Here is a 16,807-nt window from a genome sequence, read left to right as displayed (position 1 = left end):
CCAGCTTCCGGCTACGGGCTTGGATCCGCGCGTGCGCAAAGAGAGCGAGCCCCCGGGTCGGCACGCGAGTCTCCACGCGGTGAGGGCGACATGGAGGCTTCGGCTTCTACTCCGCCGTCAACTTCAACCGAGACTTCAGTTTCGACTCCAGAGACCCCGGCCGGCCCGGAGCAGCTGGACAAAGAGCAGGTGAGTGGCCCCTGGGCGGGGAGTTTGGAAGCGGGGCAGCCGAGGCCTTGTGAGTCGCGGATTCCGAGGGCGGGCTCCGCGCCCTTGTGGAGGCCTTCTGGGCTTAGGGTCGCTCGTTCGCTGTGTCCTCCGCTCTCCTGCTGCCTTAAACAGCCGGCTAGACGCCCGCCTCCTCCAGCCCTGCGACCTGGCTCTGTTGAGTTGATTTTTTTTTTTTTTAATGGCCGCTCCGCGCGGCTTTCGGGGTTCTAGTTCCCCGACTAGGGATTAAACCCGTGACATCTGCAATGTGAGCTCAGAGTCTTAACCGCCGGACCGCCAGGCGAGTCCCTTACGTTTGGTTGGATTTCAGGTATACTTTGGGGCCCTGGGGTGAGGCCCATCTGGCTGTGCTTCCCTGCCGTTTGCCCTTTTTTCCTTTTGTTTCTTCTAATTCATAAACCTCTCAGTTGATTGCAAATAATTAGCGCAGAACACAGAGTAGCCTCCGAGGAGAAGTCCTGGGAGGAGGCGTCGCAGCACAAGAAGCATCAGGCAGCTGCTCTCTTTAACAAGCCCGAGAGGGAAGCAGGCTCCTGCTGAAACAAGGCCTCCGGCAGTATCCGTCTAAAACAGCTCTCAGCAGCTTGGAGACGGGCCCTCCAGCGAGGAGACTTCACCTCTCTCGGCTCCGGGGTCTCTTTTTGAGAAGTGGTGGTAAAGAACCCACCTGCCAGTGCAGGAGACAAAAGAGACGCAGAGTTTGATCCCTGGGTGGGGAAGATCCCCTGGAGAAGGAAACCGCAACCCACTCCAGTGTTCTTTCCCGGAGAATCCCATGGACAGAGGAGCCTGGTGGGTCCATGGGGTTCCAGAGAGTCAGACACCACTGAGGAGACTTGGCACACACAGTTATTACAGGGGAGTGGGTCATGGCTCTATCAGTTGCTCCTTCTGTTCCACACACGTTGCCCATCGAATTTCTCATCTAAAGTAACACTCTCAGTTTACCACTCGGAGACACTTGCAGTCTTACAGCAGATTTTTAAAAAATATTTATTTGACAGATCTGGGTCTTAGTGGCCTCATGTGGAAACTCTTGGTTGCTGCATGTGGGATCTAGCTCCCCGACCAGGGTTGGAACCCAGGCCCCTGCGTTGGAAGCACAGAGTCTTAGCTACTGGACCACCAGGGAAATTGGTAGCAGATGTTTTAAAACAACTGATACAGAAGTTCATGCTGGCCACTGTGACTCCATTTTGAACTGCCTTACAGAGTTTTTGTTGCTCCATTGCTAAATCATGTCCAGCCAGAGCATGGAGGCTCCCCTGTCCTTCACTGTCTCCTGGAGTTTATGTTCATAGAGTCAGTGATGCTATCCAACCATCTCATCCTCTGCTGTCCCCTTCTCCGAGTTTAACATTGCTTAAATATTTTAAGTTTTTTGCAAGATGAGTAGGTATCAGAACACAAAAGGAATCACCTTATAACAGCAATACAGTGGGGCAAGAGAAAAGGGAATGTCTCTAAAACAGGCCCAAATTATACGTTGAAAACCACACGACTGATTTGACTCCTTCTGGGTATTCTAAAAGAATGCTTTTCTAAGGTCCTACCAAGTTTTCCTTTTCAGTTCAGTCAGTTCAGTGGCTCAGTCGTGTCCGACTCTTTGCGACCCCATGAACCGCAGCACACCAGGCCTTTGTGTCCATTGCCAACTCCCAGAGTTTACTCAAACTTACGTCTATTGAGTCAGTGATGCCCTCCAGCTATCTCATCCTCTGTCGTCCCCTTCTCCTGCCTTCAATCTTCTCCAGCATCGGGGTCTTTTCCATTGAGTCATTTCTTGCCATCAGGTGGCCAAAGTATTGGAGTTTCAGCTTCAGCATCAGTCCTTCCAGTGAATATTCAGGACTCATTTCCTTTAGGATGGACTGGTTTTCCCTTTAACATTCTGAAAATTAGGCTTTGTTAGAAATAAAGCTGCAAATTAGAAAGTTTAATTTTTTGTTAATTTTTATTGCCGTGTAGCTGCTTTACAACATTGTATTAGTTTCCGCTGTACAGCGAGGTGAATAAGTTGTGCGTGTACACATATCCCTGCTGTTTGGCCAAGTCGCTTGGTCCTCGGTAACTTCCTCGCATTTAAAAATGGGCTCTGCTCTCCAGGATCAGAGAAGGTGATGCAAACAAAGCAAGGGGGCCAGGGGGGCCTGGCGCATAATAAGCACTCAGAAAACATGAGATGCAGATGTATTGCGCTTTTATGGGGTTTGCTGCCTTCATGGTTGAGTGCAGGGGAAGCGTGCTCCCGCTTGATGTTTTGTTTTGGCCTTGCGGGGACCTGTGTCTCCTGCAGTGGAAATTCATAGTCTTGACCACTGGACTTCAGGTGACTGCATTCCCCTGATTATAAATTGCACATCCTTCATGAGTATGGTTGTGGAGATTACTTGTGAAAATAGAAATTGAAGCAGGGGCAAATTCTGGGGAGGGGCTAGATTCTGAATTTTGCTAAATTCGATTGAAATTTGACTTGTGTATCTCCACTTTGCAGGTTAAGAAAGCAGTGGAGGCTCTGTTGGCACATTCCAGATCCAGGAAGAACGCAAATGGATTACTTCTGAATGAGAATGAAAATTTCTTTTTAATGGTGGTATTATGGAAAATTCCAAGTAAAGAACTGAGAGTCAGATTGTAAGTTCTTGTTTTCTACTTTTGCTGGTCTTAACTGGTTGGCTGTTTTGTGCAGCTTTGACAACTGTCAACTTAGTTTTTGGTGGAAACTTTGCAAACTCACAATACCTGGTTTGAAAACCATCGTATTTAGACATGCTTAAATTTTCTAAAAATTCTATCAGTTTTCTGAATGGTTGGTGGATGGTTTGACCAAAGCCAAACTCAGTTCTGTTGAATCTGAAAACCTGGTTTTTGAGAGGACAAAGGTTAGAATAAATGAAACAGCTTTTGTAGTTTTATAGAATCTTTTATCTTTCCATGTCAAACTAGTTCCAAGCTAAAATTACTGAGGCGCTAAACTCATTCCTGTATACAGAGACTATTAAAAATTTGACCGTGAATTCCTCACAGAAAAGAAACCCATGAAGATTACACATTCTTATTGCTAGAACTCTCAGGTCAAAGATGCCAGACTTAGCAAATAAAAATACAGGAGAATTTTTTTTGTTAGTATAAGTAGGTCCCATGCAGCATGGGGACATAATTATACTTAAAAAAATGTTTCAGGTTTAACTGGGTGTCCTATATTCTGTCTGGTAATCTGCCTCTCTGTGAAATCCTTCATTTCCAAAGCTAACTCTGTTATAGAAAGCAGGGTGTGGGATAGCTTTTCTTTCCCCCATAAGGGTGGAGGATAGGGGTTATGAATAACTGCAATTGGAGATGTTACCACCAGTGTTGGGGTCCTTTAATGGACCGGAACCTTGTGGTACGGAGTCGACGATAAGAAAGTAAAAGAGAGAGAAAGACCCGGGGACCTGAGCTCTGATGGAGCAAAGGTGCTTTAATGATTTTTCTATGAGTATATATAGGCTGCAGTACAAGAAACTTCTTTCAGGAAAGACAGGGATCAGAAAACCAAACATACAGCAACCGTTACCAAGGGAACAAGGGGTAATCCTAGTCACAAGGCCAGGAGACAATCCATATCTCATGAAGGGGGAGCAAGACTAAGCAGTTTTGTCCTAAAGAGAATGTTTACTAAAGGAGACCCAAGCCTGCCTCACACAATGACCTCAGTCCCTGGGAGCAGCGTGCTGTTCCGCTTGAAGAGGGACAGAGGACTCAAGAGAGACAGCACGTAGGAATCCTCATTCCCTGACACCCCAGATGTCCAGTGGTTAGGGCTTCACTTTCTAATGCAGGGGGTGCAAGTTCGATCCCTGATTGGGGAGCTAGGATCCCCCATGCCTCTTGGCTAAAAACAAAAAACAGAAACACTGTAACAAAGTCAATGAAGACATCTAAAAATATTTTTTTTTTTAAAGAATGTTTACAAATTGGGAAGACCCTTTTAACCCTCAGACTCTCTTAACCTCATCCCCGTGAACAGCCCTAGCCATGTTGTTTTAGTTACTGCTTTACATATCCGGCTGTGTCTTTCCTTATTCCACACTTTTGCCCTCACATTCTCTAGGTTACTTTCCCAACTGCTCACCTCTTGTTGATTTCTGCCACTTGCCACCTCATTGTCCAAGTCCTGTTGCTGTGGCTTGCTCTCCTCTTAAACTAAGGAAATGTTTCCTCAGGACACAGACCTAGCACCCGAGCTAAGCCGTTTGTTCCCTTTTTGAGACTCAGCATAATGCATGTTTGCTGGTCCCTGTAGGTTTGCTGTGTTTTCTGTTTTAGCTCTTAAGAGTTACGATTATGGAGCCCAGAGGTTTCTGCAAGGTGGCATTCTGAACCAGAACTGCCATAATGAAACTGGATTATTCTAGCACTTCATAGTACATATGTATATATAGCAAACATATAAAATAATGATCAGACTTCCCTAGTGGGCCAGTGGTTAGGATTCCACCTTCCAATGCAGGAGGCACAGGTTTGAATCCTGGAAGGAACTAAAATGCCATGTGTGTTGTGGCCAAATAATAGTTACGTTTGTACTATTTTGAGTGTCCTTGATATCATTTTAACTCTTAATTGTATCCCAAATGGTAATGGTATTTCAGTCTGTGGATATTTGTGGTGATTTAGTACTTGAATCTTAACTTTTCTGTACCATTGAAAACTGTGTGTGTGTGCTGGGCTCAGTAGCTTATTTGTTTAAAAAAAACATGAATAACGTTTATTGAAATGACTGGATTTATTGTGTATTCTGTGGAATATAAACATATATATGATCAGTTATAATGCCTTATTCCTTGGTCTGTCTCATGTATTTTGCAGGTCTTTGCCTCATGGTATTCGATCAGATTTAGCAGATGTTTGTTTATTTACCAAAGATGAACCCAATTTAAGCTCTGAACAGACAGAGCGTTTTTATAAGAAGCTTCTAAACAAGCATGGGATCAAAACCATTTCTCAGGTAGGGAGCAGGTTAATATTTCAAGACAACTAAAGAGTGGATTCAGTTGGAGTGACAAGAGGGTCTTCCCTGGTGGTCCCGTGGTTAAGAGCCTGTGCTTCCACTGCAGGGGGCCGCCTGGGTTCGAGCTCTGGTCGGAGAACTGAGATCCCTCATGCCTGTTGGCTCTCCCTGCTGCCTGCACCCCCCCAAAAAAGATTTCAGTTAAAAAGACAAATAATACGTTACCTAGTACATGTTCCTCTCTTGGGAATTTAATTTTTAAGTTAATTTTCCCTTTTTAACTCTCATTGGCTTTGGGTAGGGCATGTAGTCACTCTGCCTTGTAACGAATGAGCTGTTGAGGTTTGTTGGCCTAAGAGCTCTACATGTGCATCAGCGATGTTTCTGTCTTGAAGATTTTACACAAGTTGCTCTGTTAAATTGCTCTTTTCTCCTTCGGGGTGTCCTGGGTTTGCCTCTGGCTCGGCACTTCCTGCCCTGTCTGTAGTTGGTGGTGCAGTGTCTTTAGCTGAGGGTCCCGCTCATTGCTCTGTGTCCCCAGCATTCATCCTAGTGCCTGTGCTGTTTCAGGCACATTCGTGTCCACTCAGCTGTGACTCCAGGGCATTTTAAAATCTAAACACAAATTGTCGCTGTATTTCTTCTTCTTTTAATCAGAGTATAGCTGGTTTACAATATTGTTTTGTATCTGTTGATCCCAAACTCCTAATTTGTTCCCCCCCCCCACCCCTTGGTAACCATAAGTTTGTTTGCTCTGTCACTGAGTCTGTTTCTATTTTGTATATTCATGTTTTTACATTTTCTTAAATTTTCTAGATTATCCCCCTCCGAACTTTAAAAAAGGAATATAAAGCCTATGAAGCCAAGCTCCGCCTCTTGGGTAGTTTTGACTTCTTCATTACAGATGCCAGAATCAGGCGGCTCTTGCCCTCACATCTGGGGAGGCATTTCTACAACAGAAAGAAGTAAGTTTCTCAGCTGTGACTGGACTTGAGTAACGTGACGCTCACGGCTATGTATGTGCTGCGGTAAAGAGCCATTGTGTTATTCTAGGGTTCCAGTATCTGTAAACCTTCAGTCCAAGACTTTATCTAGAGAGATCAACGACTGCATTGGGGGAACAGTCTTAAACATCTCTAAGAGCGGCTCTTGCAGGTAGGTAAAAGGCATGAAGGTGCGCCTCTGTTTAATTTTATGTTTAGAAATGGTTTTATTGGGGTTGCAAAGAGTCGAACACGACTCAGTGACTGAACAACAACAGCGGTGGCTGAGTGAACATTTATAAGATGGTGTGAATCAAATCGATTCTTCAGCTAAAACTAAAATTCATTCCTTAGAAGCATTCAGTTCTCTAGAACGGTGCTGCCCCCTAGAACTTTCCACAGTGCTGGAGATGGTTTGTGGCTGTGCAGTCTCATAGGAGAACAAGCCACACGTGGCTGCTGAGCTCGTGATGTGGCTGCTGCAGCTGAGGAACCAAATTTCCAACTCCTCTTGATTTTAGCTGAATTTTAAAAGGCATGTCTACTGACTTTTACTATATTAGACAGGGCATCTCCGGATGTTCAGGAAAACAGGAGAATAAAACCAATGCTTAGGGAACATTAGTAGTTCTGGGCTTCTGTGTTGACTAACATCATTTATCCTTTAAAGTCCAGGCCCACTTCAGTCTTGCTTTAACTTCTTCAGAAGTGAGTTTGGCATCCTCCCTGTTTCACCAGCCTGTCTTATATCTCGGCATGGTCTCATGGAGCTTCTCTTTCCTGGAATGCTGAGCTGGGTGGAATCCCCTCACCCACCAAAGACCTTTTAGGGCAGTGACTGCATCCCAGCCTTCAGGTGGACAGATAGCAGCTCAGCCTTTTGCTTTTTTTTTATTAGACTGAGAAGCAGGTTGAGTTTGACTGCCTGAAGGGAGGGTTATGTTTTGAGTTGTGTGGAGGAACGTAATTCAACATCATTTCATAAAATATATAATCTGATGACTGGGACATCTGGTGTGGAGCTGGGCGTCTGCCAGTAGGGCAGGGTTGTAGAGCCTTTCCACCCAGAGATTCCCTGGAAGCCCATGTGGACTCAGTGGTCACATCCATAACAAAATAGGATGTCTTGGCTCTGCTCACCAGGGAGGCCAGCCCTCAGCAGTGTCTCCGGGTGAGTTAGAGCAGGGCATGGCTGGGGAGACTGGTGGACTCTGGTGTCATCTTCTGCCTGCAGGTGGGAACCCTCCTTCTTGGGTGAGTTAAGCAGCTCAGTAGAGTTGATGGTCAGGCCTGGACCCCCCACTCTATAGATTATAGGCTGACCTGAAAGTAGTGATTCATGGGAAGCAGTTAGCTTGAGGGTCAGAGGCCTGGTTCAGGGTGTGCTTCAGGTCCGTGCCAGTGGGCACACAGAATGGGCGACCCCTTCTTTGGTTTGAGAGAGGTGGGATCACCAGCCCATGTCACCCTCATTCTGCAGATAACCCACCAACCTGTCAGCTCCCCTGGTAGGGAGAGTGGGAGCTGGCAGGACCAGGGGACCTGGTGGCTGAGCTGTGGGCACTTCCGGGCTCTCTACTGGCCCCTGGGTGCCCTCTGCTTCAGCTGAGGAGATAGTTTTGCTCTCAGCCAGAAGATGCTATTCCACGAGCAGCTGATGCTGCGTCAGGGCACTGGGGCTCTAAAGATAGCAGGCGGTCCTCCTGGGAGTGGGTCCTTTCCAGAACAGCCACTCTTGGGGGTTATCACCCTCAAAGCTTGAGGGGCTGGCCTGGGGACCCGTGTTCTCCAGAATGCAGGTGGGATTCCCGGCGGCCCTCCCCACTGGCCCTGCCAGCCTCTGGCTCACTTCCTGCTTTGCTGGCGGGGGTATGGTGACCTCACAAAGCTGCGGTAGTCTCTGTTGTACCGTGAAGTGACTCAGCCGCACCCATACACCCATTCCCCCATCTGGATCGCCAGAGAGCAGTGGCTCATCACCTCTGGATATTTCAGGAGGAGGGTATTTCTTCTAGAGCAGGAAGGGTGATCATCTCTTAAAATAAATGGAGGACCTAAAGATCTTAATGTTTCGACCCTAAAAAAAATGTTTGGGTTGTGTACTTCTGTTTCTCATTTACCAGCCTATGCTTTATTTTGAGAAATAAGTTACGTTTTCATATCTCTGTGTCGGATGCTTTTTCAGCACTATCCGCATTGGTCACACGGGGATGCCGACTGAGCACATCGTTGAAAATGTCGTTGCCGTTGCAGAAAGGCTCTCGCAGAAACTGCCAGAGGTACGGTCTCGCAGATGTCTCGAAGTCCGTCCTTCATATCAAAGAAGCAAAACCCGCACAGGTGACGTTGCTCTTCTCTGTTTCAGAAGTGGGAGAGCGTGAAGCTCTTGTTCGTGAAGACTGAGCGGTCAGTGTCCCTGCCTGTCTTCTCGTCCTTTGTCAGCTGTCAGGGCGAAGCCCAGGGACTCCACGCACGAGACCTGTTGAAAAAGGTTAGTAGAAGCTCATATCCGGGACAGGCTTCATCACGTCTGTAAGCACAGCTCAAGAAGAGAGAACAGAGGTTCAGAAGAGCCTGCAAGAGAGGTTGAGAGGAAGAGGAAACCCAAAATCTAGGCTGTTGAGTACTTGGTTATTCGTGGGCAAAATGTAAGACTCCTTGAGGCTGACATGCCTCTTGGTTCTGGTGTGTGGGTTTTAAGTACTGCTGGTACTACTGTAAAAAGTGGCAGGAGAGAAAAGGGAACCTTTTGTTATTAGTTGGACCAGTCTCCTAGTTGATTCAGTCTTTCTCCAGCCATGTTCATCCATGTGTCCAATGAGTGGTTTTTTTGTTTGTTTGTTTTGTTTTTGTGCCTGAAAAACAATGTCCCATATATAAGTTAAACTACACACATCCTCCCATATACTTTAAGTCATCTTTAAGTTATAATACTAAATGCAGTGTGAACTGAATGCAGTTGCCAGAGTGCGGCAAATTTTAAGTTTTGCTGTTTGGAGCTTTGGGGACCCCCCCCCCAGAACATTTTTGATTCACATGTGATTGAGTCTGTAGATATGGAACCCTGCATGTATGGAAGACCAGCTGTTTCACAACACATACTGTATAGTTCTGGATTATTTGTAACTCAGCCTATAGACTAAGTTGACTTCCACACAGCCGGTGACTACACGCTTCACATACTCAGATTCTGGATAGAATTTACCACATAAAATGCATCTTTGGCTGTGGATTTGAGACAAAGTGAAATTGGGTTTCAAGTGGTGGCAATGGGGCTGGTTTGCTTGGATCTTGTGCAGGTCTCAGCCCTTTCTGGAGCTGATGAAAGACCTGACTGCATGTGCTAAGAAGATTCTGCCCTTAAAATTAGGCTTGGTTGTTTTTGGAGGTATCAAAGAAAAGCCGAAAGAAGAAGTCAAGAGCTCTTAAAAGACAGCAGGAGAAGAAAGAGAAGAAGCTTCTGAAGCAGGCTGGAAAGGCCAAACCTGCCCCGACGACAGACACGGTGGCTCCCAAAACCGGGGGTGCTCCAGCCCAGGACCCTGCACCCCAGAAGGAGACCGGTGGGGTGAGCGCCCTGCCTAAAGCACAGGACGATTCTGAAGATGAAATCCCATTGCTGGTGCCATTGAAGGAAACTCCAGCTGCGGGAAGCACCAAGGTATTTTCATTAATATTGGTGCCCATTGTGGATGGTTCTGGGGCCCACGTGTGCCAGCAGGCACTGCTGAGGGACAGGAAGTGCTACACCTGGGAGGCAGCTCTTGTAAAAATTTGTGAACTAAGGGATGAAAAATACCAGGGTGAGCCCCAAGAATCTTTGACTGACTCTGCCTCCCTCCTTAAATATTGGAGTGACGTGTAGTCAGCCAAGGCTTTCTTCATGTACCTTGGAATCAAGGGAGACTCAGCCATATTAATAATGCTAATAATTCCACCATGTTGCCTGTGGTTTTGAAGAGCAGATTCAGTTTCCGAAGGTGAGTCCTCAGTCACCACATCATTCATCTCAGAAAACTTACCTGAGAGGAAACCTGGGTGCTGGGTCCCGCCTCTGACACCTTTTCAAACACTCGGTCCTGGCGTGGCTCTTAACAGAAGTCTGACTTCATGGGTTTCAGAGGAGGTGGTTATAAGGAACTGAAGTTTATTATTTTGGGGTGCTTTGTTAATGTTTTCACTCAGGGTATCCATCCAGCTACTGGGGAGAGACAGAGGGGAGCAGTGGGTCCTTTTTAAGAGATTGGAGGGTGGCTTTCGTGATGTGTCTGGGAGACTTACAGCGTCTCTGGGCACAGCCCATCAGGGTCATCCCACGGCTATCACTACACTTTACATGTTCTGTGTATTTTTATAACAGTAATCCTTAAAATATTCAACAAAATTATAATTTTCCTCTGTTAGTGAAAATATTCCTTTTTAAAGTATCCCCAAAGTGCTATTGAGATTTTTTTAATATACTTGAAATTAATGTTGGTGATCAGTATGTTTACTGTAAGCAGTGTAATTGTTTCTAGAAGAAGTAAGCTGTATTTGTTTTAATGTGACTGGAAGGTGGTATGCTGGAGATTAAAGAGGGGGAAGCATCGCTGCTGGAGTGATAACGATTCAAGAGTATTCAGGTGTCGGCTGTTCCCTGGAGGTCCAGTGGTTGGACTCGGCGCTTTCACTGCCATGGTCCTGGGTTCGATCCCTGGTTGGGGAACTAAGATCCCACAAACTGTGTGGCATGGTTGGAAAAGAGTGTTGAAGTGTGTGTGCCTTTTGAACCACCTAGAAAATTTGGAGAAAGAAAAGTTTCACCATATTTTTAATGTTTTTCAGAATTTCCATCTGTTATTTTATATTGTCAGAAACAAAGTCCTGTTGGTGGTTTTGTCTATATTGTCTCTCTGTGGGACACAATCCATTGCTGGAATGTTATCCTTGGATCATCTAGGGTGCTTGGAAAATCCAGGAGTCCCAGCCTGGAGTACAGTCCCCGCTTTTTTCTAACATGCCCCACAGTTGATTTTCACTGGGTAACCAGCCAACCACCCTGATTTTCAGCAGGGTAACCCACGGCCCTAACCCATATATGGGGAATTTACTCCTGGGGGTGAAGAAGAGTCAGGATGAGGTCACAGGTCTCCCTGCCATGCTCCCAGCGCGTGCTTCCCAGACGCTTAGCCCCAGCCATAGGAGAAGATATTTTTCCTCTGATTGGACCAAGAAGATGCCAGGGTCCTTTCTACAGTTATTAATAATGAAATGCAGCTGCCTTTCAAAATGTTTGCAAGTCACAAGGAAAAGGCCATTCCTTACTCTCTGCGCTGCAGTGTGCCTTTTAGGGGCTCTCTAAATTTTAAGAACAGAAGCTCTTTGGGTTATGTTGTCAGTAGTCTGGCCCACATTCACCACCTGTTTCTTTTTCTTAGATACAAAAAGCTGCCGCAGGAAAGAAGTCTCTGAAAAAGAGTCCTGGTCCCAGCACAGCTCGTGGGAAGAAGAGAAAGGCCTCCCCAGCCCTGGAGACCCCAGTAGCTGCAGAGACCAAGACCCCAGGGAAAGGCCCAGGGAAGAAGGCCAGAGTCAAAGAAGAGGTAGAGAAAGAAAGAAACTCTTCACTGGGGAAAAAAGACCCAAGACAGACTCCCAAAAAGCCAGAGGCCAAGTTCTTCACTACTGCTAGTAAATCTGCAAAAAAAGCCCCCCGTACCCTGACACAGCGACCCAAAAAACCCAAAGTACGCCAGTCAACCTAAAATCAGAGACTTAACCAGCAGGAAATTCAGCTATCCGAAGAGCTTGTAAAAAAAATACCTGGGTTCTGACTCTGACCCCTGCTGTAACCTCAGAGTGAGGCCTACCTAGACTTCAATATATTTTTTAATACATCCACAGTAATTCTGATCCATATTCGTGGGTGTATAAGAACCAGTAGTTGAAAGTGAGTGCATTTATTTTGTTGTTGTTCTGTGTATTTACTAATATAATAGAGGGAAAATACAGTGCTGCTTCGTGGTTGTGTTTTTTATCATTAAAGTGTCAACATTTGTTTCACGACACACTGTTGGCATTGCATATCTTGTTGGTGTTTTATTTGAATGCCTGTGAGATAATTCTTTTCTTCATCTGCTGTCAGTCATTTGTTCACTTGACAGCTCCGTAATTTGTGCAGACGTATCCAGAGCTTGTCTGCAGGCCACTGGTGGACTTGCATGTGAATCAGCCATGGAACTGGTGACCAACTCCAGTTTCATGGCCCCCATGCTGAGGTGGGTCTTGGAAAAGACCCTTGAATCAGAAATAAAATAATTGATTCCATGGCCCAAGGTTCCAGATCACTGAATTAGCGTACATTTGTTGAGGGAAATTAACCATCATCATTTAGAGAAGACCTGGATCCAATCCTGCACGCTGGAGGCAAGAAAATACTTATTTCCCATAGCCTTTCCTTATTCCTCCAGATTACTCCTCACCCTACATAGATTTACTTACCTAGGGGAGGAAGCTCAGGAGAAAAGACTATAAACTTCAGGTCATTGTCAAACATACCTGAGGCAGTAAATTGACTTTGCAGGTACTTCCGCTGGATTTGAACTGGAGTATACGTCTCTAGTAGTAAGTGATGTAGTTACTAGTACAGAAAAGAGAAAGTGAGGCATGCTTTCAAAGATCATGTCATTGATGAATAGAACGACTAAAGGAATAAGAGCTTTAGGCGGTTCTCCAGGTTTTTAAATCATGAAAGCTTTTGAAACAGTTTTTCACTCCACTGTCATTTTAGACTGTTTAAAGTGAGTACATTACGTTTAATGTAGGGGTTTAGCATAATTGATTTGTTTACCATAGAAAGTAGATTCCATGGGAAGGTGTATTTAAGACTACAAACCTATAATTCAAAAATAAAGACAATCCAATTTTTAAAATGAGCAAAGGGTCAGAATGGACATTTGCCCAAAAGATTCACAAATGACCAACAAGCACTTGAAAAGATGATCATCATTAGTCATCAGGAAAATGCTAATCAAAACCACAACGAGATATACCACTTGACCCTAAAGGACAAGAGGAATGTGAAGAAATTGGAATGCATTGCAAATGGGAATATGAAATGGTGCAGCTGCTTTGAAAAACAGTCTGGCCATTTCTTCAAACAGCTTAAAACACAGAGTTACCCACATCCATTCCTTTGTATACACCCAAGGACATTAGGAACATAGGTCCACAGAAAGATTTGTCCTTGAATGTTTATAGCAGCATTATTCATAATAGAGAAGTAAAGCAACCCAATGTCCATCAGCTGATGAATGGATAAACAAAATGTAATCTATCCATTCAATGGAATATTATTAAACCACAAAAAGGAATGACTTACTGATACATTCCACAACATGGACGCACCCTGAAAATACTATGACCTGTTAACTTCCAAGTCCGAACTTTCAAGGTGGGAATGTGTGTTTGCATGTGCAGTCATGTAAGGTGGCTCACGTGTCTGGCATATATTGTCAACGTGTGCATCTTCTGTAAGTAGTGCTTTTATGGACTGTATAGTACTGTGTAGAGTACAGTAGTATGGTATCTTTATTTCAAGCCCAGGGTGTCTGGAAGCAAGAGGGTGGATAGAATTGAATCTAGTAAGGAACCAGAACCTGTGCCAACAACATCAGGGGTGAGTGAAATTGCAGCTCGCCCTCCACCTCCTATTGCTGGTGATCCTTCAATGTTACTATCTTCTCCCTCCGCCATCAGTCACTCTTCTTGCCTGTTCACTCGATGCCAGCCCCTTAATGCCAGCTGTTGTACTGTCCTAGGTCCTGTACCATAAGATTAAAAATATTTGCCTTGATTTTTGTGTTTGTGTTTAATGCACTATTTGTGTGAAAAGTTTTATAGACCTATTACAGTACAGCACTATATCAGTTGAGGCCAGTTGCTCAGTTGTGTCTGACTCTGCAACCCCATGGACTGCAGCACGCCAGGGTTCCCTGTCCATCACCAACTCCTGGAGCTTGCTCAGGAGTCCATCAAGTCCATCATGTCCATCAAGTCAGTGATGCCGTCCAACCATCTTAACGCTCTGTCATCCCCTTCTGCCTTCAATCTTTCCCAGCATCAGGGTCTTTTCCAACGAGTCCGGTCTTCGCACCAGGTGGCCAAAGTATCAGAGCTCCAGCTACAGCGTCAGTCCTTCCAATGAATATTCAGGACTGATTTCCTTTAGGATGGACTGGTTGGATCTCCTTGCAGTCCAAGGAGACTCTCAAGAGTCTTCTCCGACACCATAGTTCAAAAGCATCAATTCTTCGGTGCTCAACTTTCTTCATGGTCCAGCTCTCACATCCATGCGTGACCACTGGAAAAACCATAGCTTTGACTAATAGACCTTTGTCAGCAAAGTAATGCTGTGCGTGGACAAGTCCTTTTGAAGGAGATGGCCATTACAGTCATTACCGTAACATAGTTTGGCCTCAGGTCAAACAACAGGGAGGTAACACAGCCCCACCCATCGGAATAAGACCCAGTTTCACCAACAGTCAGTCTCTCCTATCAGGAAGCTTCCATAAGCCCCTTATCTATCAGAGGGCAGGCTTGAAAACCATAATCATGGAAAACTAACCAAACTGATCACATGGATCACAGCCTTATCTAACTCAATGAAACTATGAGCCATGCCATGTAGGGCCACCCAAGAAGGAAGGGTCATGGTGGAGAGTTTTGACAAAACGTGGTCCACTGGAGAAGGGCGTGGCAAACCAGTATTCTTGCTTTGGGAACCCCATTAACAGTATGAAAAGGCAATAAGATAGGACACTGAAAGGTGAACTCCCTAGGTTGGTAGGTGCCCAATATGCCACTGGAGAAGAATGGAAAGGTAACTTGAGAGAGAATGAAGAGATGGAGCCAAAGCAAAAACAACACCCAGTTGTGGATGTGACTGGTGATGGAAGTAAAAGTCTGATGTTGTAAGGAACAATCTTGCATAGGAATCTGGAATGTTAGGTCCATGCATCAAGGTAAATTGGAAATGGTCAAATAGTACTATATAGCTGATTGCATTAGTTGGGTACCTAACTAACTTCATTGGACTTAACGAAATTGCTCTTGAAATGGAATTTGTATGTAGGGGACTTAACTGTATTAAGTAAAAGGAGCCAGACACAATGACCATCTATTGTAAGATTTCATTTATATAAAACATCCAGAATAGGTAAAGCCATAGAGACAAAAAGTAGATTAGTGGTTGCCAGGTTCAGAGGGAAGGAGGGTATGGGAAGTAACCATTAATGGGTACAAGGTTTCTTTGGGGATGATGAAAATGCCCTGGAATTCATGGTGATGGTTGTAGTCTTGTGAAAAAAATACTAAAATCTTCTGAACTGTACACTTGCAAAGGGTAAATTGCATGTTACATGAATTATATCTCGAACAGCTTTGATAAGAAGAACTAATGTTCACAGAAGCAAGTTCAAACTTCTCATTTATAAATATAAAAACCTACTATTGAGGAGTTTCATAAAAATTCAATCTTTAGTTTTTCCTAATAGGGTGTACTTCAATATAATTCCAGATTACAGAAAATGTTTTGCATTTTCCCCACAAACTTCAAACAGAAAGTGAAAGAAAGTAAAGACGCTCAGTCATGCCCAACTCTTTACGACCCCATGGACTGTAGCCTACCAGGCTGCTCCATCCATGGGATTTTCCAGGCAAGAATACTGGAGTGGGTTGCCATTTCCTTCTCCAGGAGATCTTCCCGACCCAGGAATTGAACCCGGGTCTCCCACATGGCATGCAGATGCTTTACCGTCTAAGCCACCAGGGAAGCTCACAAACTTCATATAGATGCCTCTAAATCACTTCCAGTTTCTCCCTGAGTACCACCAGATACTGACATGTTCTAGAGACTTCTCTGGTGGTTCAGTGGTTAGCACTCTGAGCTTCCACTGCAGGGTGCACCAGTTTGATCCCTGGTCAGGGAGCTAAGATCCGCATACGTTGAGCCCTGTGGTCAAAAAAAAAAAAAAAAAAAAAAAGACTAAACATTGCGAGAAAATAATATCCCAAACCCCACATCTCAAACACAGGAGAATAGTGTATTTTCTATTGTTGTTTTACACAAATAGAATTTTTCATTTCCCTCTTTTTTTTTTAACCATTTATGTTTTTCAAGTTTCACTCATAAAATTTCTATTCTAATGAAAAAAGAAAAGTTCTCTTTTCTTAATTATACTTCAGGTTGCTGCCTGGGGATGGGACGGGAGATGTGGATTACCAAGAGATACAAAGAAACTTTGGGAGGCAATGGATGTGTTTATGACCTTATTTGTGCTGATGCTTTCCTCGAGATATATATACATATGTCAAAACTCATTGAACTGCACTTCAAAAACTCATGAATTGGTGCAGGTTCAATTCTGGTCAGGAAGCTGAGATCCTACATCCACCATGGCCAAAAAATCCAAAACGTAATAGAAGCAATATTGTAACAAATTCAGTAAAGACTTTAAAAACAGTCCACATGAAAAAAATCTTTAAAAACAAGGGTCCCAGGCTTCTTAAACTCACAGCAGTTGGAAACCACTGGTACCAACTAGCTAAGGAGAGAGACTTCCCT

At 44.7% G+C, this 16,807-nt stretch overlaps 1 protein-coding gene across 1 annotated transcript; it reads left to right on the top strand.

The window, feature by feature from the left end:
• Nucleotides 1-14: 14 nt before the first annotated feature.
• On the top strand, nt 15-14,038 carry RSL1D1 (ribosomal L1 domain containing 1). Its single transcript, XM_061152858.1, has 9 exons — nt 15-189; nt 2,726-2,865; nt 5,080-5,218; nt 6,038-6,186; nt 6,275-6,376; nt 8,390-8,483; nt 8,570-8,695; nt 9,593-9,865; nt 11,622-14,038. The coding sequence occupies exons 1-9, from the start codon at nt 91-93 to the stop codon at nt 11,946-11,948; spliced, it is 1,449 nt and encodes a 482-aa protein (XP_061008841.1). The 5' UTR covers nt 15-90; the 3' UTR covers nt 11,949-14,038.
• Nucleotides 14,039-16,807: the final 2,769 nt, after the last annotated feature.

Source organism: Dama dama, chromosome 10 (assembly GCF_033118175.1).
Source record: "Dama dama isolate Ldn47 chromosome 10, ASM3311817v1, whole genome shotgun sequence".
Lineage (NCBI taxonomy): Eukaryota > Metazoa > Chordata > Mammalia > Artiodactyla > Cervidae > Dama > Dama dama.
The sequence above is the reverse complement of the archived record's forward strand: the minus strand, read 5'-3'. Positions and strand labels throughout refer to the sequence as shown.

Coding starts and splice junctions, on each gene's coding strand:
- RSL1D1 (XM_061152858.1), top strand. CDS start 91: ATGGAGGCTTCGGCTTCTACTCCGCCGTCAACTTCAACCGAGACTTCA. Junction 2,866..5,079: donor AAAGAACTGAGAGTCAGATT/GTAAGTTCTTGT, acceptor TGTATTTTGCAG/GTCTTTGCCTCATGGTATTC. Junction 8,696..9,592: donor CACGAGACCTGTTGAAAAAG/GTTAGTAGAAGC, acceptor TTGTTTTTGGAG/GTATCAAAGAAAAGCCGAAA.